The 24138-nt window shown below is 40.8% G+C and overlaps 1 protein-coding gene across 1 annotated transcript; it reads right to left on the minus strand.

Moving 5' to 3' along the window:
- Window positions 1-4529: 4529 nt before the first annotated feature.
- LOC140717008 (uncharacterized) lies at window positions 4530-23537 on the minus strand. Its single transcript, XM_073030203.1, has 8 exons — window positions 23516-23537; window positions 22335-22436; window positions 21387-21701; window positions 19035-19349; window positions 12944-13043; window positions 11076-11167; window positions 10368-10414; window positions 4530-7883 (listed from the first exon to the last, which is right to left on the minus strand). The coding sequence occupies exons 1-8, from the start codon at window positions 23535-23537 to the stop codon at window positions 7602-7604; spliced, it is 1275 nt and encodes a 424-aa protein (XP_072886304.1). The 3' UTR covers window positions 4530-7601.
- Between the last annotated feature and the right edge of the window lie 601 nt (window positions 23538-24138).

Below are 24138 nucleotides of genomic sequence, written 5' to 3' on the forward strand. Positions count from 1 at the left end.
TACTTCTGATTTCAATTGGATATGTCAGAGGCTAACTTTTATTGACAATTACTTGATACGCTCTTTCCATAATAGGAAGCGGTCTCTTGTTACCCATTCTGTTAAAACTTCTAAGAGAAAGTGGTTATAAATGGCCATATCTCAGTGTACAGGAAGGAGAAAGAGAGTCTCATGATGAGTTGTTATAACAACAACCATTTCCTCAATGTCAGCAAAACAAAGGATCTGGTGATAGACTTGAGCACGTGCCCCTGTCTTCATTAACCGTGCTCAGGTTGACAGGGTTGAGAGCTTCAAGATCCTCGGGGTGAACATTACCAATAACGTGACTGGTCCGATTATATAGATGCTTTGCCCCAATTGGAAAATAATTTTTTATTAAGGTTATTACATATTCAAATATTAGTGTATCTACACATTCTGTTGAACCCAGTCCACACACCAGCCACTGTAACCCAAGCCATAATGGATTTAATAAAGTAGCTCATGATCATTTTCCAGTTTTAAAAATCATTACCCTTGTTTCTATGCCTTCGCTCCTCATCCTCCTGAATCTTCTGCAGTTGCTCATATCCATCCATGTGATTCCATTGTCTCCTTCAGAGCTGTATCCATTTCTCCAATGACATCACATTGCTCGCAGCACTGTCATTGTTTTACCTCGCCAGTTCTCTCTCTGTCTTTTCTAAATCCATTTCATGCTGCAGTGACTAATTCCTAGACCCGATTTATCTGTAGCTATTTACCAGTAGCTAGGTCTGTAAATGATGATCACAGGTTTTCCCTCTCCCTCAGTCAACAGACTTTAGTCTCGTAGCTGAACTCTGTTGTCTCTGTTGCTTCACTCCACTAGGATTACAGTGCAAAACTGGGGGTGAGTGTATCAAACACAAAGCCAGCTCGTTTCTTCCCACTCATTCTATATCTCTTCTCCTTTGCTTAGTTACATGGTATGGAAACTGGGGCGCTGGCTGCTCTTTGCTCTCATGGTGATCTGCGCTATTTCAATCAAATAGTTCAAGCAAGAAACCTAAGGTAGGTTTGATGGACATCTGAGGTGTGTGCCCAAATAGTTTCCATGAATGCTTTCAAATATACAGGTCACTGAAAGGCCAAAATATTGTCTGTATGAAGTACTTTACATCCTCTTATCAAACCAAGCCTCTGTTCAAAGCCCAAGATTCAAGGTAAATTTTATTATCAAAGTACACATATGACACCATATATAAGCCTGAGATTCATTTTCTTGTCATAATCAACAAGTCTATGGAATAGTAACAGGATTAATGAAAGATCAACCAGAGTACAGAAGACAACAAACTGTGCAAATGCAAATATAAATAAATAGCAATAAATAATGAGAACATGAGTTGAAGAGTCCTTGAAAATGAGTCCATTGGTTGTGGGAAAGTTTCAATTGTGGGGCAAGTGGACCTGGTAGCGGGCTTGAACCTGGTGGTGTGAGTCCTGAGGTTCTATGCAGCTGATTTCAGTAAGTTTTGACACACTGTGTACAGAAGGGACTGGAGAGCTTGATATCAAATCAAATCAAGTTTAATTATCATTTAAACCATATATAGGTAGTGCTGAACGAGACAGTGTTAATCTGGGGTTAAGGTGCAAAACATTCAAAATAGCAAGCTAACTTGAAAATAGTGAGTAACGTTCAAAATAGCAAGTAATGTAATTCAATGTGAATATGGAGTCCTTGTGCCAGTGTGAGGCAGAATTCTGTTGTGAGCAGCCATTTGGAATAAACTGGATTCCCATTTTCAATGTATCTGATGACTTCATCATTGTCTTTTGCAGAAATGCCATGACTGAAATCTGCACTGCTTATACCTTTGTGAAGAATCCTTGAAGTTGACGAATGTGATGGGATCTTGCTTCAAGATCAGATGTTTTCTTCCAGCTTTGAACAGCTCTTATTGACTCTGTGTATATGCCTTATGTCACTACACCAATGACTTAATGAAAGCGAAACCAGGCAAAACAAACTAGTCATCCTTCAAAGTGACATTTTTGTTTCCATAATTCTATTTTTAAAACTTTCCCTTCTTTGTACTGAACATAATTTCACATTTCCCAATGCTTGAGAATCTTTAACTCAGTTAGATAGAGAGTTGTCAATTCAAATTTTAGCCATAGATATTGCTTATTATACTAATCTACAAATAATAATGAATTAAACGCTTCTTAATTCATTGCTGTTGTTAATGAGTGGTTATATGTTTTTTTCATCTGACTGAAATCATGGAGAACAGATAGCATTTTGGTTCTTGGATTTGTCTCACAGTGTCAATGGTTAATTACTTGCTGCCTGTTATGCTGGTGTTTAAAGCAGCAATGAAGGTCCTCCATCTCTGTCTGTCCTAGGCCATCTTCTCTATTGTATCTCAGATTTGGTTCATTTTTGCCTCTGTGGTATGGTGCCAAGTGGTATTTGGCCTCCTGCGTTTCCTCCACCCTTCAGGTGTCCTGTGAAGTGCTGTCTTAGAGAATGGAGTTGACCTCTCTTCTCACTACGTGCCCAATTCATCTGCTACATTTACTCACGATGACTGAGGCCACGTCCTCTTGATAACACTGATGGAGAATGGGAAACAATTAATCCTTCAGGCCATGAGATTACATGAGAACAACTATTGAGGATGGAGATGGACCTGAAGTATTGGATTTGTTTCACTTTATGCAGATGCTGCCTGACCCACTGAGGAATTTTCATCATTGGCTATTTTTGTTTGGATATTCAACATTGTTGCTTCTCTGTTAGAAAGATGAATATATGGGCAATGCTGCAATGATACAATCAACTCAAGCACAATTTCCGTCACTATATAAAAGCCTTAAAGGCCAATGAACAATATTAAGAAAAGACAGGTGCTGGATTAAATGAATGAGTTGCAGCATGAAATGGTGAATGGTGAAGCACGTGAAAGTGCTTGTAGATGATGTTACTTTATTTACTGCTGTTGTGTGATAGAAACCAATGAACACGCAATAACACTTGGAACTACTGTGTGAAGGAAGTTGTTTGCAAATGGGACAAAGTGAACTACGTTCACGGTACAGGAGTCTCTGCTATTTGGTGCTTCAGGAGTGGGTTGTGGAATTTTGCACTCACTCTCAACACTGTTACTATCACGATACTATTCACTGTTTGGATGAGTGCAGCTCCACAAAGACACTCACAAAGTCAAATATCTTCCTGGGCAAATTAGTGAGGGTGTTCGCCTGGAACAGCATCTCCCAGTTGAAGGTCTCCAGCAGTGACAAACGGCAACGTCCTGAGTAATGTTCCACTTTACAGTGGAAATATTTGGCAGTTTGTTCATTATTGCTGGCTGTGAATCTTGAATATTATTCATGAAATAATAATGTGGCTGATCTTAAGAGCTGTGTGGCATGAACCCTAACCAACAATAACATATGAAAAGAGGAGAAGAAATGGGGCATCAGACATGTCAGATTTCAAAGTCAATGTCAAAGTTCAATTTACTGTCATATGCACAATTATATGTATGGACAGGTGCAATGAAAATCTTATTTGCAGGGCCAGCATAGGCACATAACATCAGAGCAGGTAGATAAATCACCCGGACGAGGTAGTCTGCACTCCAGGGTTCTGAAAATGGTGGCTGAAGAGATTATGGAGGCTTTAGTAATGATCTTTCAAGGGTCAATAGACTCTGGCATGGTTCCAGAGGACCGAAAAATTTAAAATGTCAAGAAGGGAGGGAGGCAGAAGAAAGGAAATTATAGTTAGTCTGACCTCAATGAATGGGAACATGTTGGAGTCGATTATTAAGGATGTGGTTTCAAGGTACTTGTACATGATAAAATAGGCCATAATAAGCATGGTTTCCTTAAGGGAAAACTTGTCTGATAAATCAGTTGGAATTCTTTGAAGAAATAGCAAGCAGGATAGACAAAGGAGAATTGGTGGCTGTTGTGAACTTGGATTTTCAGAAGGCCTCTGACAAGGTGCCACACATGAGGCTGCTTAACGTTTAAGAACACATGGTATTACAGGAAAGATATTAGCATTGATAGAGCATTGGTTGCTTGGTATGAGCCAAAGAGGTGGAAATAAAGGGAAGATCTTCCAGTGGGCTACCGGTGGTGTTCCACAGTGGGCTGTGTTGGGAACACTTGTTATGTTATATGTCAATGATTTGGATGATGGAATTGATGACTTTGTGGCCAAGTTTGAGGATGATATGGAGAGAGGTGGATGGGCAATTATTTTTGAGGAAGTAGAGAGGCTACAGAAAAGCTTAGAAAGAATGAGAATGGGTAAAGAAGTGGCAAATAGAACTCAGTGTCATAAAGTGCATGTTCATGCACGTTGGTCAAAGAAATAAGAGCATGCACTATTTTCTAAATAGAGAGAAACTTCAAAAATCTTTTCCTAGTAATGTTCAGACCAGCTACTCCTTCTAGCAAATGAGTCTAAACAACTTTTCTTACCCACAATTGGATAATTTATTTTTGTATTTTGCATGAGAAAGGAAAATCTAAATGATCAATGACCATTAATGCAAACTATAATGCTTTATTTCAGGTTTACATAACATTAAATAACAAAACTTTTGATGAATTTAAGTTCCTTTCCATTTAATTTCAAGTTCAGGTTTTTTGTCATGCAACTACACACATGTATATGGCTAAATTAAACATTGTTTTATTAGGGACAAGTACATATAGTCAGCAAAACACAGTACATATAGTCACACACAGTAGATACTGTATAGTTTTGATTCACCATATACAATCATAAAATAATATTAGCAGAAGTCCCTGTGTAGCATGGCCTGAATATTGACAGGTTGACACAGAGTGTGAGGTGCATGCTTATGCGTGACAGTATAATGTTGCTGGCACTATTATAATAGAACAAGCAGGCATATAAATATTTGAAGCAGGCAGCAATAAATGGTGAACAGTGACAAGTGCAGGATGAGAGTGTGTCTGTGAGATGGAGAATGGGTAGGCAGTTATGTAATTTGAATGCCCACTGTAATCAGCACACTTGAATAAACAGCTAGATAATGGGGAACTGCATTGCAAGAGCTGTTGTGCAATAAATACCACTTCTTCAAATATGAAAGGAAATTAAACCAGATGTTTCCTGTTGTTTTCTCCTGTGTCGAGGCCTGAAGTCAGTGTTGAACTCAACAAAGGACTGTCTTAAGGACTTCAGCCATTGGAAGCATTTAATAGGTAGTCGCAACTTAATCCCATTATCAACCCTAGCTATAACAACCTTAAGGAACCATGTATACAGTATACATATTTCGATAATAAATGTGCTTTAACTTTGAGTTTCCTAGTGTAACTATTATCTAAGGCGTAAAGAGGATTGTTTCATATGGCTTTAAATGGGGACTTGTTTCCTTATAAAAGTATTGGACTATAACACACAAGTGTAGAATTAGGTTATTCAATCTATCGAGTCTGCTCAGCCATTCCATCATGGCTGATCCCATATCCCACTGAACCCTATACACCTGCCTTCTCATCATATCCTTTGATGCACTGACCAATCCGGAAATAATCAACTTCTGCTTTAAATACACCCACAGACTTGGCCTCAACTGCAGTCTGTAGCAGGGCATTCCACAGATTTACTACTCTCTGGCTAAAAAATATTCCTCCTTACCTCTGTTCTAAAGGGTCACCCTTCAATTTTGAGGCTGTGCCTTTTAGTTCTGGATGTGTCTGCCATAGGAAATACCTTTTCCACATCCACCCTATTTAGTCCTTTCAACATCCGATGGGTTTCAAAGAGATCCCCCTGCACTCTTCTAAATTCCAATGTGTACAGGCTCAAAGCTGCAAAACGCTCCTCATATGTTAACCACTTCATTCCAGAATCATCCTCGTGAACCTCCTCTGGACTCTAATGACAACACATCCTTTCTGAGATATGGGGGCCAAAACTGTTGACGATACTCCAAGTGCAGCCTGACCATTGTCTTATAAAGTCTCAGCATAATCTCTAGTGTTATCAGTATGGGTGGAGCTAAGAATGCTCAAAGAGCAGAAGACATTAATGGGAGCTGTCATAAAGTCATACAACTGCGAAGAGATAAATCACAACCCACCGAGTCCATGGACCAGGTTCTATTACTCACTTGTAAAGGACGTGTAGTTGAAACTAGACAGTAATCTACCAAGATTCACATTTTTTGAGATCTGCATGGAAATTGAGTCAAATGGAAGAAACCCAGGAAAACAGTACTGTATTCTCTTTCATACAGTTACAGACTTGTCCAACCAGTACTTCTGAAATTCAGAGTTCAATTCTGGTGCCATTCTGTGAGGAGAATCTGTATGTCCTCTCCGTAGACTGCAGGAGTTTTCTCCAGGTTCTCTGGTTTTCTTCCACAGTCCAAAGATGTACCGTGACCATTCACAATTAAGTGCCATGTCGGATGACATAGGTGATCGTTGTCAGCAAGGTGACCATGATTGTTGTTGGTGAATTCTTCCACAAAAGTGGTTTCCCATTGCCTTTTTCTGGGCAGTGTCTTTACAAGACAGGAGAACCCAACCATTATCAATACTCTTCAGAGATTGTCCACTTGGTGTCAGTGGTCACATAGCCAGGACTTGTGATATGCACCAGCTGCTTATACGACCATCCACCACCTGTTCCCATGGCTTCATTTGAACCTGATCATGGGGCTAAGCAGGTTGTACACCTTGCTCAAGGGTGACCTGCAGGCTAGTTGGTGGAAGGAGCACCTTGAGAATGGGAAGGGTGGAGTGCTGCAGGAGAGGTGTGGGAGAAGGAGGATGAGAGGAGACATGATAGAGGTGTACAAGATATTAAGAGGAATAGATAGAGTGGACAGCCAGCGCCTCTTCCCCAGGGCACCACTGCTCAGTACAAGAGGACATGGCTTTAAGGTAAGGGGTGGGAAGTTCAAGGGGGATATTAGAGGAAGGTTTTTCACTCAGAGAGTTGGTGGTGCGTGGAATGCACTGCCCGAGTCAGTGGTGGAGGCAGATACACTAGTGAAATTTGAGAGACTACTAGACAGGTATATGAAGGAATTTAAGGTGGGGGGTTATACAGGAGGCAGGGTTTAAGGGTCAGTACAACACTGTGGGCCGAAGGGCCTTTACTGTGCTGTACTATTCCATGTTCTATGTTCTATCAGAAGAGACAACATCCATCATTAAGGACTCTCACCATCCAGGACCTGCCCTCTTCTCATTGCTATCATTAAAGAGGATGTATACGAGCCTGAAGAAACACACTCAACATTTTAGGAACAGTTTCTTCCCCTCTGCCATCAGATGAACCCACAAACACTGCCTCATTATTTTGCTCGCTTTTTGCACTATATGTTTACTTTCTACATATTTCTTATTGTGATTTATAGTAATTTTGATGCATTGCACTCTACTGCAGCTGCAGAACAACAAATATCATGAAATATGTCAGTAATAATAAACCTTATTATGATTCTGACTTGGATTTGAAAATCTGTATGTGGGTAGTTTATGACTGTGGAATCCCAATAAAACAGTGGATCTCAACACAAAGCTGGAGTAATAACAATCATGTCCAAGCGTATACAGTAGATCTCCTAAGGAGCAATACTGGCATAAATTGTCTTTGTAGAGTTCTCTGGCATACCAGGAGATGAATATTTTCTGTTGACCTTTGGGGGATTGTTTATAAATTTAACATCTGTGTAGAAGACATTACTCTCTCCATTAACAGAGGGATCTGCTGTTGATTTCCTTTGAAGTTCCATTGTTGCACCCATGGCCCCATTTTCTTTGTTAGCCAGCTGGGCAGGTGTCCTGTCACTTTGAATCTCCAGCACTGTTTCATATGCATCTTGATCTTCGGATGTTGTTGTTTCCTCAAGAATAAAAAATGCAGAGACCAGTTTATGTCTGATGAATATGAAAGGTGCTGAGCAGAGGTCTATGACTAAGAGGTCTCAAGCAGTTCTTTTTTTAAACAAAGTAAACTTCATTCATAATAAAAAATATTTACAAAAATAAACCGTGCACTGTCTTTTCATTGTTTACATCCACAAAGCTGATGCTTAAGATACTGTTCTATTATTTTCCTACTTATCAATCAAAAGCACTGCTGCCTCTCAATTGGGCCCCTGAGTTGCGGCCCTATTACATAATAGAAGGGCTTCCTCCACTAACCCAACCCTCCCTCTCCAGTAAGAGATAAACCCTACACGTTTGTTCCTTCCCCACCAAGCCTTTGCAGTGGCTTCACCAAGCTTCTGTGATTCCTACAGCCCGCAATCTTCCAGCCTGGAATGTGACAGTCGGCAGCGTTCCCTTATGGACATCTCGATGTGCCGGCAGACCACCAGGCTTCAGGCAGACCAAAGGATGGCTTCACCAATTTGATGATCTGCCAGCAGCACTTGATGTCCACCTCCCTGTGTGCCCGTAGGTTTAGAGTCCTCTGTCACACAGCTGCTCGGGGTCAACTGCAATACAGGCGCTTGCATCTTTCCCCCACACCCTCTTTGCAAACCCACAGCTCGCGTTGAGGTGAGCTACTGTCTCTTCCCCACAATAGTCATCCTGCGGTCGCAACAAGCAGTTTTTGCAGTGAGCAGTCTTCTAAAGACCTCAGCAGGCTGAGCAGCATCTATGGTTGGGGGGGGGGGGGAAAGGGGAGGAATTTTAGCATTTCAGATTGAAACCCAGTATCGGGACTGATTTTATATGTCTAGCTGGTGCTTGAACATAATTTATTTACTTGTGTTAAGCCATGTTGTTGTCTTCCCCACATGCTTACACACTTTCCTTTATGACACTTGATTCACTTCACTTACCTCCAGCAGCGACTAACTCTAGAATGTCATCATGATCAGTCTACGTATATAAGCTAATCTTATGTAATTATAATTATTGGGTTTTTTAAAGTTTAGTTCTTTATGCTTATTGTGTTTTTTATGCTCCATTGTATCTGGATTAACCATCATTTTGTTCTCCTTTACACTTCTCTACTGAAGAATGACAATAAACAAAGTGAATCTTGAATAACCTGGGAATGGAATTTAATCTAGAATTCTTGATGGGGTAGGTCTATTATTAATTGCTTTATACATACAGCTTTACATCTGTTCTCCCCTTCTAGTGGAAACACCTTCACCTCTCTTTAAGGTACTCTGACAACCTTGTAACTTCCATCAAATCACCACTGCCCCCGCTCCAACTCTGCTTTGCTTTTCATTTTTTTTTTATTAAGCTTCATCTCCTTAAATGTGACAATAAAACTGTAATTTTCTAGCCTGTATGATAACAACTAATGATTCAAGTGATTCTCAATCAACATTGGCTATATGTAAATGTACAAGAACCATAGCAAATTCAATACAAGAAAAACTATTCCAACTGCTTCACGGTGGCATCATTAGATGAAAGACAAACTGAATGTGGATGGCATCAGAGCAAGGCACAAAATCTTTGTTGTTTGCAGTCAACAAGGCTTAGTGGACCAGTTTAGAGTTGCAGATATTCAGGGAGTGGATCCCAGAGCTGAGAACTGGGACAACTGAAGCCAAAGTGACAAGCAGTGAGATTAAGCAAGTGCAGATGGACAAGAGGGAAGGTCTATGACAGATCAGCAACCTGTGGAAATGTGAAGAGACAGTGGATATAAGTGAGAAGATTTTGAACCCAATTGACCATTTATTCAAAGTGGCCAAAGATTTTATCAACTGGAGTGTCCAGTTAAAAATTCATCATGAAGTCAGACAGAACAAGCATGCAGCACATTGTAGAAAATATCATTAACAAAGATGGCTGATAACTGATCCAAGAATCAGCAATATGTTTGGAGTGATGTTGTCAGCATTGAATGGTACAGTGAGAAAGTGGGTAGCTGAGGGCAGCTTATGACCACAGAAAAGACAAGCTTTTTATTCACTTGCAGACAACAAATTTTACAATATACAGTATGACAATGATATTAAACCTGATTCTGATTCTGGGTGTCAGAGTGAACTTTCTTTATTTTTCTGATTTTGCTTCAGTGTTTGGGACTCAGTGGGGAAAAATGAACTGTCGACTGAATAATTGTTGAACACAAATATAGAATAAGAAAAGTTCCCATTTTCAACAGTAAAGCCAGAGCCAAACTCACCCTGTGCCCATCAGTAAAAATATTAAAGTATGTGGCCACTCTGAGGATGAGCTCAGTAAAGTATTACGGATTTTTTAAGGCAATGCTGGATAATACTGGAGAGAGAATGAACAGAAGGATATACTAAAGAAGAATGATGTGAGGAGGTTTGTATATGGTATGGGGTAAATGGCCTGAAATGTTTGTTGTAAATTTTAAAAACATTCACAGTTCAAGCCCTTACCTGGGTTTCATTCTTGCTTGTTCTGTGAAACATTTTGAACGTGGTGTCTGGAAAATACAATATCACCTTTGAAAATACTTGTCAGTAACAGGGTTAATTGGCCATGTGCTGCGTGCAAAACCTTGGTTCCACCACAGGCACAAATCGCCACACAGAGCCAGAATATGCTCTGGCCACTGCACGCAACATCAGAAAAAGCAGTATTATTTTCTATAAGTGCTCAACTCAATACTGAACCTCAAAGACATGTCCTCTTCCCATTATTATCAACAGGGAGGAAGTACAGAAGCCTGAAGCCTGATTCTCAGTGATTCAGGAACAGCTTGTTCCCTTTCATAATCAGATATCTGAACAAGCCATGAACCTATAAACAATACTTCATTCCTCTTTAGCCCTTTTAACCTATCTTTGCAATTTACAGCATACAGATGAGATCATGTTAACAGAAAATGCTGGAAGTACTGGTGCTGCCAGAAAGAGAAGCAGTGAGCAATCCAGCTCCTAAGAACTTCATCAGAATAGCTGCCTGATCTGCCATTTCCCTTACTTCTGCTTCAGATTTCAACACCAGCAAGCAGGTTTTTGATTTTCAGTCAAGTATGTCCTTAACACTATTACTTTTTAATAAGAACCAGACAAAATCTCTCAATACAGTGCAGCAAATTCTCACAAATATCATGAAACAACTTTAAAATGTTCAAAACTCACCCTTGAGTTTACGGTTTAGGAACCAAATTAGGCAAACAATAAAAACCATGACAAGAACTCCAGTGACACTGAGCACGATTATGGAAATGAGTCTGTGGCACAAAGAATAAGAAAGCATCAGCCTTGGCTCACATTGATTCTTGGCTAATGATAAACAATGAGCATCTGGCATTTACACAATTTATTATATGTTATATGTGTTTCTAGTTTCTGATCGCTCCCTTTTATTGCTATTTTGTTTGCTTTTGATTGAGGTGGACTGGCTCTGCAGACAACGACACAGTGCTAAGTTGAACTGAAGTGAACTAAACTGAACATTCCTAGACTGTTTCAATGACTCTGTATTTTATTCTGTGTTTTTCATGCATTTTTTGCCACTTGCATGATTTGCTCTTTTCTTTTTGTCCATTGGGTGTTTGATATTTTCCTTGAACAGGTTTCATTGTGTTTCTCTGTTTCGGGGCTGTCTGTGGGAAGACGAATCTCAGGGTTGTATACTGAATACATACTTTGATAATCGATATACTTGCAATCTTTGAACTCCACTCGTGACCTCAGGATGTGCACAGCCCAGTAAGTGAGGTGTTGGATATTTTTGCAGTGTAGAAATGCAGCAGCCAATATATGCCTAGCAAGATCCCATAAACAATCATGTGATAATGACCGATAATGAGGGAGATAAGTATTGTTTAGACTATAAGGAAGTGGCAATTTATTCCTCATTGAATATTACACAGGGACTGCACCATCCACCTGAAAGCACTGATTGAGTTATTTTAATCCAACAGATGACAGTAATCATCATGCAACCCTCCTTAGTCCTGCTCACCAAGATATTGACTGAATAATTTGCAGTCGGACCGAAACACTACATTTAGAAGCCAACCCCAACCTCAGTGATGAAGTCTTCTCTTGCAAGGCCAGCAACCTGTCAGTCCTCTTAAGGGGAAGGGTGGAGGAGGCAGAGCAAACAAGGCCCAGGAAACTGATGTTAAATGCTTTACTATTGGCTAAACTCCTCCCACCCACATGGCTTTCTGTCCATCAGTCAAATCTATGACAGTTTATGACTACAGACATAGTCATAGACAAGTACAGCATAGAAGCAGGCCTTTTGGCCCATCTAGTCCATGCAGAAACCATCTAAACTGCCTACTCCCATTGACCTGCAGCAGGACCATAGTTCTCCGTGCCTCTACTATTCATGTACCTATCCAAACTTCTCTTAAATGTTGAATTTAAGTTCATATGTGCTGCTTGGGCTGGCAGCTCATTCCACTCTCATGACCCTCTGAGCAAAGAATTTTCCCCTCATATTCCTCTTAAACTTCTCAACTTTCACCCTTAACTCATGACCTCTGGTTGTATTCCTATGCAAACTCAGTGGAAAATGATTGCTCCCTGTCTATAACCTCTCATAATTCTGTATACTGTAATTCTATCAAATCTCCTCTCAGTCTTATGCATTCTAAAGAATATAGTCCTAACCTATTCAATCTTTCCTTATAACTCAGGTTCTCCAGACACAGTAACATCCTTGTAAATTTTCTCTGTACTATTTTGGCAGGGAGATTAATGAAATAAATCACACTATTTAAGGAAGTTTGAAATAATTATAAATCTATGTAAAATTATAATTCATGAAAATTTTCAAGCACTGCTTTTAGGAATCTGAACAGTAGTATTATTGTTGGGAGATTCTGGTTGATATCTACAGACTCACTGCAAATACACTCACATCATGAGCATCTCATAAAAGGACAATCCTCAGATTAAGTTGTTTTCTCCCTAATAATTGTCCCATAAAACCAGTCAAACCATTAGGATTGAGAACACTGCACTATTTAACAAAACTGGATCAAGTTTACCTTTGTCCGTCATTGTCTCTTATTTCTGGATTTGTAGAAGGGGTTATTATTGCTGATTCCTTTCCAGAACTTTTACAAGAATATCTAGACCCTGTGGAGACTAGGAAATAAAATTCAGTTTAAACTTTGTTTCCACCTGCATTCAAGTTAGAGAGCATGACTGTCAGAAGGAAAGTCTTTTCTTAACTAAATTTAGCGTAATGATTTACAGTGCCGGTGACTTGGGTTCAATTCCCAGCACTGTCTGTAAGGAGTTTGTACATACTCCTGTGACCACGTGCATTTCCTCCGGTTGCCCCAGGTTCCTCCCACATTCCAAAGACATACAGGTTAGTTGGTTAATTAGTCACATTGTTGTAATTGTGCAGCACAGGCTCATTTGCCAGGAAGGGCCTGTTACTGTGTTGTATCTCTAAGTAAATACTAAGTAAGAAACAGAGAATAGAAATAAACTGGTATTTTAGGTTGTCAGCCAGCGAACATTGAAATCTTTTGAATATTGAAAGGCTTAATCCCAATCTTGTGCATGCCTGCAAAAAGAATAGTGGGATCATAAAATATTTTCCACTCAGTTGCTGAGAAAATATCCAAGTACTGGGCTTTATAAGGCTTGGCCAGACTGCACTTGGAATATGATGAGCAGTTTTGGGACCCTTATTGAGAGAAGGATGTGCTGTCATCACAGACAGGGGGTTCCCAACCTTTTTTTATGCCAATGGGCCTGACCATCAGCCAAGGGATCTATGGACCCCCAAGTTGGGAACCCCTAGTCTAGGGGAGCTTGATGCAAATGATCTTGGGAATGAAAGGGTTAAAGTATGAGGACTGTTTGCCTGTACTCATTGCAGTTTAGAAGAATGATGGGTGATCTTGTTGAAACCTATTAAATATTGAAAGGCCCAGACAGCGTGGATGTGGAGAGGATGTTTTCTAGAGTAGGCGAGTCTCAGTCCAGAGGGTATAGTCTCAGAATACAGAAATGCTCCTCTAAAATAGAGATGAGGAGGAATTTATTTAGCCAGAGAGTGTTGAACCTGTGTTTTTTTTTACCATAGATGGCTGTAGAGGCCAAGTCATTGGATATATTTAAAGCAGAGATTGATAGGTTTTTCATTAGTAAAGGCATCAAAATTTATGGGGAAAAGGCATGAGAATAGGGTTGGGAGGGGTAATAAATCAGCCGAGATTGAATGGCAGAGTACTTGATGGGCCAAATGACCTAATTCTGGTCCTATATCTTATGCTGTTGTGATATATAGTATACTAGGGCTACTCACAATATGTAGTAGTTAAGTGGATGAGGAAATCTACTATAATATTTTCTGACTTCCAACAACTGAGAGTGTTTATGAGTTGGGAGGAGGATAGATCTCCATAGATCCATAGATCTCCATGGATCTCCGGTTTCCTCCTCCTGAAGACAATAATCAACTCCTTGGTCTTGCTGACTTTGAATGAGAGGTTGTTGTTGTGGTAGTACTCAGCCAGAATGGTAATTCATCACCAGCTTTGACATGGCCAACGACAGTGGTGTCACAGCAAACTTAAATATGCCACTGGAGCTGTGCTTAGCTACACAGTCAGAATTATAAAGCAAGTAGAACAGGGGGCTAAGCGCACACAAAATATTTTGTGTGACAGCCTTGTGTCGCACTTGTGCTGATGGTGACTGTGGAGGAGACGTTGCTGCCAATCCGAACAGGCTGGGACAGGACTTCTCCAGTTCCTGCATCACCCACGACAATTTCCATCAGAAATTCTCACCGGCATTACTACTTACATCTTTCACTGCAGCAGGATTCAGAGAGGGAAGAACAACAGGGTCCAGGTCACCAAGGACAAGGAGTAGGGCAGGTGAACTCGGGAACCAGGGACTATACAGGAAGGTGGAGTTGGATAATTGATTGGTCTCAAGGGAGGTTGGGAAAATGACACTCATTCTTCTTCTGGTGTTCCCACAATCGATGGTCTCACTTTAAGGGCTCTTTGTCTTGTTATTTCATGTTTGTTATTTATTGCTCATTATTTGTATCTACATTTGCACTGTATGTTCATTGATCCTGTTTACTGTTACTCTTCTATTAATTTGCTAAACACGCCTGCAGAAAAAGAATCTCAGGGTTGTACCTGGTGTCATGTATATACTCTGATAATAAATTTTACTTTGAAATTCGAACTTTTTGAATAAGCCTGGTCAGCAAGCCCCCCCCCCCCCCCAACATAAAGACATCCGCAGCTGCGAAACAGAGGACACGGTGCCCGAGATTTTACCACGCAGGCTTTGGTACAAACGCTAGAAAGTGCCGACAGCCTTGGTGCATCGGGCCATCCGAGGTGAATGAGCTGTGGGTTCCAGCTGCAACGGATGTCTACTGTTCATTACAGACACCTTTTCAGGGCGACGCATCCCGTGTGACACCGCTGCTCAAGTAGTGCGATGCCAGTATCGCCTACTGATGAGCAAGCGAAGAACGACAAAACCTCGCCAACGCTTCACATGAGATTTCGTCCTGGTTAAAGTGGCTAGACATCTGCTCGGTGCAGATCGTCTGTGTGCCCAAGGACTGCTGATCATCTTAAGAGCTGCTGGCTTATGGATGTCGAGGACTTTGGGTCGTTACCCTGTGCATATGGTGAGCAATAAAAGAACTGTGAAATATGGGAATGCTTCATAGTCTGGGCAGTGGGCTTAGTAAAAAGAAAGATCAGATAATGGCTTCAGTGGGGCATTTCAGGGCAAGAATCTTGGAGACATGACTGAAATGGTTATTAGATCAATGGACCTGTTGGGGGAAAACCTTGTGGTGGGGAAAATGTTGACTGTAAAATACCAGGAAGTTGGTTGAAGATAAAGCAGAGTGAAGGGCTAAAAATAAACAGATTACAAGGAAATCTGAAGTAGGAATCAGATCAGAGAGAGGCTGAGGAGGCTTGCCAATAAAACAGAGGAAAGAACTGTGTGAATGCACGTAATAGCACAAATGACTAAGCCAGAGGCACAAGTCTGGTTGATGCAATAGATTTCAAAGAATCAAAGTTTCAGGTAGAGTGAAATTGGGACCTTAACATTAGAGTTTATAACTCTAATTCATTAGGAACAAGATATGGCAAAAAAGTAACAAAAGGTTACTGCTTAAAAATAAAAACAAGAGAGAAGACCAACATTAATTATGACTCCAAGGTACTATAAGGTTGTTTTAAAGTTTATTGAGTTCACTATTGTCCTCTAGGGAAGAAAATCCACTATCCTTACCTGGCCTGTCTGATGACAGCATACCATTAAATGTGCTCACTCTTCTCCAACTCCCTCATTCCCCTTCTTCCATTCCCTGCTCTAGCTCCCTTCTTATCTCTTCTCTTCTCCACATCTGGTTATTATCTCCTCTTGGCACCCCTCCTAGTCACTTTCTTCCCTGGTTCACTCTTCTTTCCTGTTAGATTTTCCACCTGTCACCTCCCAGCTTCTTACTTCCTCCTCATTCCCATGACCACCTGGCTTCACCTATCACCTTCTAGCTTGTACTCCTTCCTATCCCCCCATCTGCTTATTCCGGCTTATCCGCCCTTTCCTTTCCAGTCTTGATGAAGGGTCTCAGCCTGAACCTTTCCTTTTCAAAGATACTGCATTACCTGCTAAGATTCTCCAGCATTCTGTATGTGTTATGCGCTCTTAAATGTGCTGAGAAGCCTCTTGTTCACATTTTTGTTTTGTAAGGGACGTGTTATCTTGTACTTCATGAGGAATTACAGAAAGGCTCCTCCTTTCATACCATTCCCTTGCATGTTTCCCCTCCAACCTGAATCAGCAGCTCTTCACTTCCCTTTTAGATGTGTATTTTGGTTCTGTGCCTCAGCAGCAATTCCACTTCATCAGGATCGTTTGCATCAATAAATTTCTCATAATCCCTGACTATATGAAATTTACATTTTCTAGTACTAACTCACTAACTGGTAGACCTTTACCCATTTTTTCCAAAATCCTGATAATTTTGAGTGCCTCCAGCAGCTAATACTCTCTCTGTGTTGATATCTCTCCCCTCAGAACTAAAACTGCTCACTTCTGGTGTTAATGGTATCTCAACCCATTCACACCCTCTCCTGGACATCCTCTCTAAACTAGGCTACACCACTCTGCAGCACTTTCAACTTTTCACATGCCTTTTTTTGTGTCTTTGCTCTTTCCAGCTTTAAGTTCATAACTTTTATTCATCTATCCAGTTTTCTCTTCTCTTCCTCTTTAACTCAACGATCAGCTATCCTCCATAATATGTTCCCCTAACAATCTTGGTCTTACCCTGTCATTAATACATGCAGTGGACTCTTTATTAGGTACACCTTTACACCTGCTCATTAATGCAAATATCTAATTAGCCCAATGACATGTGGCAGCAACTTAATGCATAAAAGCATGCAGACATGGTCAAGCAGTTCAGTTGTTGTTCAGATCAAACATCAGAATGAAGAAGAAATGTGATCTAAGTGAATTTGATGGTGGAATGATTGTTGGCGCTGGATGGGGTGGTTTGAGTATCTCAGAATCTGCTGATTTCCTGGGCTTTTCCTATACAACAGTCTCTAGCATTTATAGAGAATGGTGCAAAAACAAAAGAAAAAAAATCATTTAGTGAGCAGCAGTTCCATGAGTGAAAGCACTTCGTTAATGAGAGTTTATATGAGAATGGTCAGACTGGTTCAAGCTGACAGAAAGGCAACGTGTTTCCTGTCTCTGCTGATGTATCACAAGAGTGGTGTGCAGAAGAGTATCTCTGAATGCACAACACATCAAATCTTAAAGTGAATTGGCTACAGCAGCAGAACGTGCACTGAGTGGCTACTTCATTAGGTACAGGAGGTGTCTGAGTGGTCACTAAGTGTACTTGTTTCGTTATATTCATCACTTTCCCTGCAACTGAAAGCTAACTCTTCTCGACTTCTCGTGAAGAGTCTTCAAACTGAAATGTTAGCTCTGTTTGCCTCTCCACCAATGCAGCCTGAACTGCCGAGTGCAATTTCCAGCTTTTCCGCTTTTCAGACTTGCAGTTTCTTGATTTCCACGATCTACATCAGATGGGTTCCAGATTTCTCAGATCCAAATGACATTATCCTTTATAAATGCTGAGCTAATCAGATTCTATACTAATCACATTTCTGTGCTCCCGTAGTTCTGAACTCTCTTGTCCTGTACTCCAACTGTGTTTAGTCCATGGTTTGAGATTCATTACAAATGTATACCAACATTCAGCAGGTCAGGCAAAAGGAACAGAGACACTTTCAGGTCAGAGAACCTTTGCCCAAACTGAAGCCAACCCAAAAGAGAAGGGTTCCAGAACGACTTCTCTTTCCTCAGATGCTGCCTGACCTGCTGAGTATGTCCAAAATGTTATGCTATTATTTTGAATTTTCAACATCTGCAAGAAGTTTTTCTTTTTTTAAATTTACTTTTGTGATTTAATAATTCCGCCACAAGCCGGGAAAATAGGGTGGCCTGCATCAGGGTGGTGAATCTGTGGAAGTTATTGCCAAAGGTGGCTGTGGAGGCCAGGCCATTCAAAGCATTTAAAGTGGAGGTCGATAGATTCTTGATAAAGGCCTGAACAGACTCGATGGGCTGAATGGCCCAATTCTGCTCCAATGTCTTAAGGTCATATAAGTGCTAATGTATCCACACTGAGAGATATGGGTTTTTTTTTCAAAATGACTGAGAGATCTAAATCAGGAATTTGGCACTCATTTTGTCCATTTACACAGCATAGTGGTAATTCCAGATGGTCAGAAGCTGGATAACCTACCTCACTCTTCAAAGCCTTCAGGGCACTAATCTAGGCATATGTTGGAATGATTTCCATTTGCCTGAAATAATGCAAACCAATCTGCAAAATTTCCAAGTGTTAGTGCTATCATAATAGGCACATTAAACATCATGAAAGACGTCATAAATAAACCCCATATGCACCAGTAGCACCCTGGCACGAGTGTGTGACATCTACAAAACAGCGGGAAGCACATAACTATCACCATCAAGGCAAAATCAACAGCCGCATAGCATGCAGTGAAATAATCAGTATAGAGCGCATGGACAAAAGCAGCTTACCAATGGTGGTGGTATCTGAAGTACCTGTACATTTTTCTATAACGTTGGAGGCTGTCACATCCAGTATCTCACTGGCTTTTGGTCCACAATAATTCGAGACAGTGCAGTAATACTGCTGGCGTTTGAAGGATTGACAATGTAGATCCAATGTGCTGGTGTTTGAGATCATTGTATCCCCAGATTCGGTTTTTTCATACCACACGTACTGAATGGGAAGCGATCCTTGAACAGACTCACAGGACACTGACAGTGAGTTCTGCAAATTTAAAGCATTTGCTGATGGCAGAAACCTAAACACAGGTTCAGACACACATTCTGTGGGCAAGAATCAAAGATTCAGATATTGAGTGACCATCTAAAAATAAAACACTCTCCAATTTTTTTGCACTTCTGTATCTCAGCCCAGACCCACCAGGTTGGGACCTCAGCAGCTCAGCTCCCTCTCTGTGTCTCTGTATCCTGCCACGTCTACCATTATCTCTGAGCATTGCAGGGCAGCAGTGATGACACTGAGACTGTTAAAATCAGGGCTACAATCTCTCTCAGCAGCAGGGAACCAGTTCCCAGTGGTGACATGTGCATGCTCTACTGGTTTGCCACTTCGATGGGCTTAAGTCAGAAAGTGTCCTGGAAAACCTAAGCAGAACATTAATGGAGGAATTTGTGACATATGTATCACATGTTCTGTGGCTTCAGAGTCATAAAGTTGGTGTTACACAGCATGGAAACAAGTCCTTCAGTCTATCTCATTTGAGATGATTCAATTGTCTACTTGTCAACTAGTCCTGTTTCCCTGCAATTGTCACATATCCCTCTCAGCATTTCATCCATGTACCTGTTTCAATATATTTTAAGTGTTGTACCCATGTCCATAAGAGGCTTTATCAATGTACCCATCACCCACTTGGTGAAAAAAGTTGATCCTGATATTCTTTCTAAATCTTCCCTCTCTCACTTTAAATGCATGCCCTCTGTTATTATATTGCATTACCCTAGGAATAGGACTTTTGCCATTATCAATGCCCCTCCTGTATTTCTTTACAAATCTCTACAAAGCCAACACTCGGCCTCCTACACTGTAGAAGAAAAAGTCCATGCTTATCCGATCTCTCCTCATAATTTAAGCCCTCCAGGCTGATAAACTACTTTTACACCCATTCCAGGTTAATGACTTCACTCCTTTACCAAGATTATCAGAACAGAGTGTATTCCAAATGCAGCTTCACACATATCTTTTACAGATGTAACTTGGCATTATAACTCTTGAACTCAGTCCCCTGACCATTAAAGGCAAGTGTGCCAAGTGCATTCTTCACCAACCTGTCAATTTGTGTCTCGCCTTTCAGGGAAGTATCCACCTTTCCTTCTGTTATGTAACACTTCCCAGGGCCCTACCGTGTACTTCTTCAGTTAACTTACCAAAGTGCAGCAACTCATATTTATCTGCTTTAAATTTAATATTCTATTTCTAACCCACCTCATATGTTGGTCTAAGTTTCTTTGCAAAGCAGACGTGTTTTTCATTGCCCACAATACCACCAACTTTGTTGTCATGTGCAAACTAATTAGCCATATGGATAATGTCATCCTCCAGACCGATAACACTGATAACATACAACAGTGGAACCAAAACAATCTCCTTAAAACATCACTGGTCACAGACCTCCAACCTGGAAGCAACTCTACACCACAATGGTCATACACCTTCCACTAAGACAATTTTTTTTTCAGCTTACCCTGATTTCCAGGTGATCACACCTTCCAAATCAGCCTACCTTGCTGAAGCTCATGAAGATCATGTCCACCACTCTGCCCTTCGTCGCCCCTTCTATAAATTCAATCAACTTCATGAATGAGGTAGAGAGTTTAATTGTGATTGGTTTCAGTGACTTGCAGCTGACACTTACACAGAGGTAGCAAGAGATCATGTCAAACTTGTCCAGGCAAAAACTTGGTAAATCTCTTTCCAAAGCTTCCACATCCTTCCTATAATGGGGTAAACAGAACTAATGCAAGACTGCAGATATGGTCTAGTTTAATAAAGCTGCAACGTAACATCCTGTCTCTTGAACGCAGTGCCTCAATCAATAACAGCGAGCACTCCACACTCCTTCTTTACCACCCTCTCAACCTGTGCAGCTACTTTCAGGGAGGTATGGACTTGCACACTGAGATCCTTCTGTCAACCAGCATCGTTAATGCACCTGGCGTTACCTATGTACTCACCCTTTACATTTAATCGTTCAAGTGCAACAACTCACATTTGGCTGACTAAAGTCCAATTTGGGCAGATTAAACTTCACGGATCAAATTTATTAGTGGGGACGTAACATCAATTACTGACAAACTTACCTTCAAGTACATGCAGATGTACATTAAAGAACGGATTATGACCTATTTTTGTAATTCCACATCCGTGCCATCCTGTATCTTCAGAGTGAAGATCCTCCATAGTAACAGTAAATATTCCCTGTTCCGGGTTATCTGTGATTGACACTCGTCCACTCCGTCCGTGTTGCCCTTTTGTTTCCACTAAAACTAAACATTGTGGAGTCAGTCCACGGCACCAATACTTTGTGTCTGAACAGTATTTTGTTTCATAGTGACAATCGATTGTGATCGCTCTTCCCAAAACTCCTGTTACATATTTATCTGCCCACAATGCACCTGAAATTAAGGGGAAAGTACTTCAGAAAATTAAGATGTAAAATCAATTTAATCAACAAGGCATCTGAAATTGAACAGAAGAATATCCAGAAAGGAAATGCTTCATATACTAATGTACATTTTGTGAATAATTACTACCCTCCAGTCACTGATTAAAAGGAATTCTGTCAGATTTATGATAAGAGATGATAGTAAAAAAATCATTAGATATTAATCATTAGCTTCTCGCACTGGTTGTGTTCCTGCTCCTCACCTTCTTCTTTGTCTCAATCATCACCCTCCCTGCCATCCACACAGATCCATCTGCCTTGTGTTTTCCTCTGGCTGCTTCCAGCCATCATCCACCTGCCTCTATCTCCAAACATCACCGCTCCCCTTCCCCTACAAGGGGAACATCTGCCTGTCATCCTACAGCCCTCTTCAGTCCACTAGTGACCTACTGGCCCCAGTCTCGCCACTCCCCCTCTTCTTTTGATACGGACTATCTTTCCTCTCCACCCTCAGTCCTAAGATAGGGAATCAAGCCAAAACATCGACAGTATCTTTTTCAGCCATCTCCCCCAACCCACAGATGCAGCTCGACTCACAGAAGCCCCAGGACCAATCCCTTTGGATTGGTTAAACATGACCTACCACGCACAAAGCCATGCTGACTTTTTCTAATAAGTCCCTGTCTATCCAAATGTTGACTGTAAAATACCAGGAAGTTGGTTGAAGATAAAGCAGAGTGAAGGGCTAAAAATAAACAGATTACAAGGAAATCTGAAGTAGGAATCAGATCAGAGAGAGGCTGAGGAGGCTTGCCAATAAAACAGAGGAAAGAACTGTGTGAATGCACGTAATAGCACAAATGACTAAGCCAGAGGCACAAGTCTGGTTGATGCAATAGATTTCAAAGAATCAAAGTTTCAGGTAGAGTGAAATTGGGACCTTAACATTAGAGTTTATAACTCTAATTCATTAGGAACAAGATATGGCAAAAAAGTAACAAAAGGTTACTGCTTAAAAATAAAAACAAGAGAGAAGACCAACATTAATTATGACTCCAAGGTACTATAAGGTTGTTTTAAAGTTTATTGAGTTCACTATTGTCCTCTAGGGAAGAAAATCCACTATCCTTACCTGGCCTGTCTGATGACAGCATACCATTAAATGTGCTCACTCTTCTCCAACTCCCTCATTCCCCTTCTTCCATTCCCTGCTCTAGCTCCCTTCTTATCTCTTCTCTTCTCCACATCTGGTTATTATCTCCTCTTGGCACCCCTCCTAGTCACTTTCTTCCCTGGTTCACTCTTCTTTCCTGTTAGATTTTCCACCTGTCACCTCCCAGCTTCTTACTTCCTCCTCATTCCCATGACCACCTGGCTTCACCTATCACCTTCTAGCTTGTACTCCTTCCTATCCCCCCATCTGCTTATTCCGGCTTATCCGCCCTTTCCTTTCCAGTCTTGATGAAGGGTCTCAGCCTGAACCTTTCCTTTTCAAAGATACTGCATTACCTGCTAAGATTCTCCAGCATTCTGTATGTGTTATGCGCTCTTAAATGTGCTGAGAAGCCTCTTGTTCACATTTTTGTTTTGTAAGGGACGTGTTATCTTGTACTTCATGAGGAATTACAGAAAGGCTCCTCCTTTCATACCATTCCCTTGCATGTTTCCCCTCCAACCTGAATCAGCAGCTCTTCACTTCCCTTTTAGATGTGTATTTTGGTTCTGTGCCTCAGCAGCAATTCCACTTCATCAGGATCGTTTGCATCAATAAATTTCTCATAATCTCTGACTATATGAAATTTACATTTTCTAGTACTAACTCACTAACTGGTAGACCTTTACCCATTTTTTCCAAAATCCTGATAATTTTGAGTGCCTCCAGCAGCTAATACTCTCTCTGTGTTGATATCTCTCCCCTCAGAACTAAAACTGCTCACTTCTGGTGTTAATGGTATCTCAACCCATTCACACTCTCTCCTGGACATCCTCTCTAAACTAGGCTACACCACTCTGCAGCACTTTCAACTTTTCACATGCCTTTTTTTTGTGTCTTTGTTCTTTCCAGCTTTAAGTTCATAACTTTTATTCATCCATCCAGTTTTCTCTTCTCTTCCTCTTTAACTCAATGATCAGCTATCCTTCATAATATGTTCCCCTAACAATCTTGGTCTTACCCTGTCATTAATACACGCAGTGGACTCTTTATTAGGTACACCTTTACACCTGCTTATTAATGCAAATATCTAATTAGCCCAATGACATGGCAGCAACTTAATGCATAAAAGCATGCAGACATGGTCAAGCAGTTCAGTTGTTGTTCAGATCAAACATCAGAATGAAGAAGAAATGTGATCTAAGTGAATTTGATGGTGGAATGATTGTTGGCGCTGGATGGGGTGGTTTGAGTATCTCAGAATCTGCTGATCTCCTGGGCTTTTCCTATACAA

The sequence above is a fragment of the Hemitrygon akajei genome, chromosome 27 (assembly GCF_048418815.1).
Source record: "Hemitrygon akajei chromosome 27, sHemAka1.3, whole genome shotgun sequence".
NCBI lineage: Eukaryota > Metazoa > Chordata > Chondrichthyes > Myliobatiformes > Dasyatidae > Hemitrygon > Hemitrygon akajei.

Coding starts and splice junctions, on each gene's coding strand:
- LOC140717008 (XM_073030203.1), bottom strand. CDS start 23,537: ATGGGTAAAGGTCTACCAGTTA. Junction 13,044..19,034: donor TTCAGATACCACCACCATTG/GTAAGCTGCTTT, acceptor TTTATTTCCTAG/TCTCCACAGGGTCTAGATAT. Junction 7,884..10,367: donor CAAGCAAGAATGAAACCCAG/GTAAGGGCTTGA, acceptor TTTATTCTTGAG/GAAACAACAACATCCGAAGA.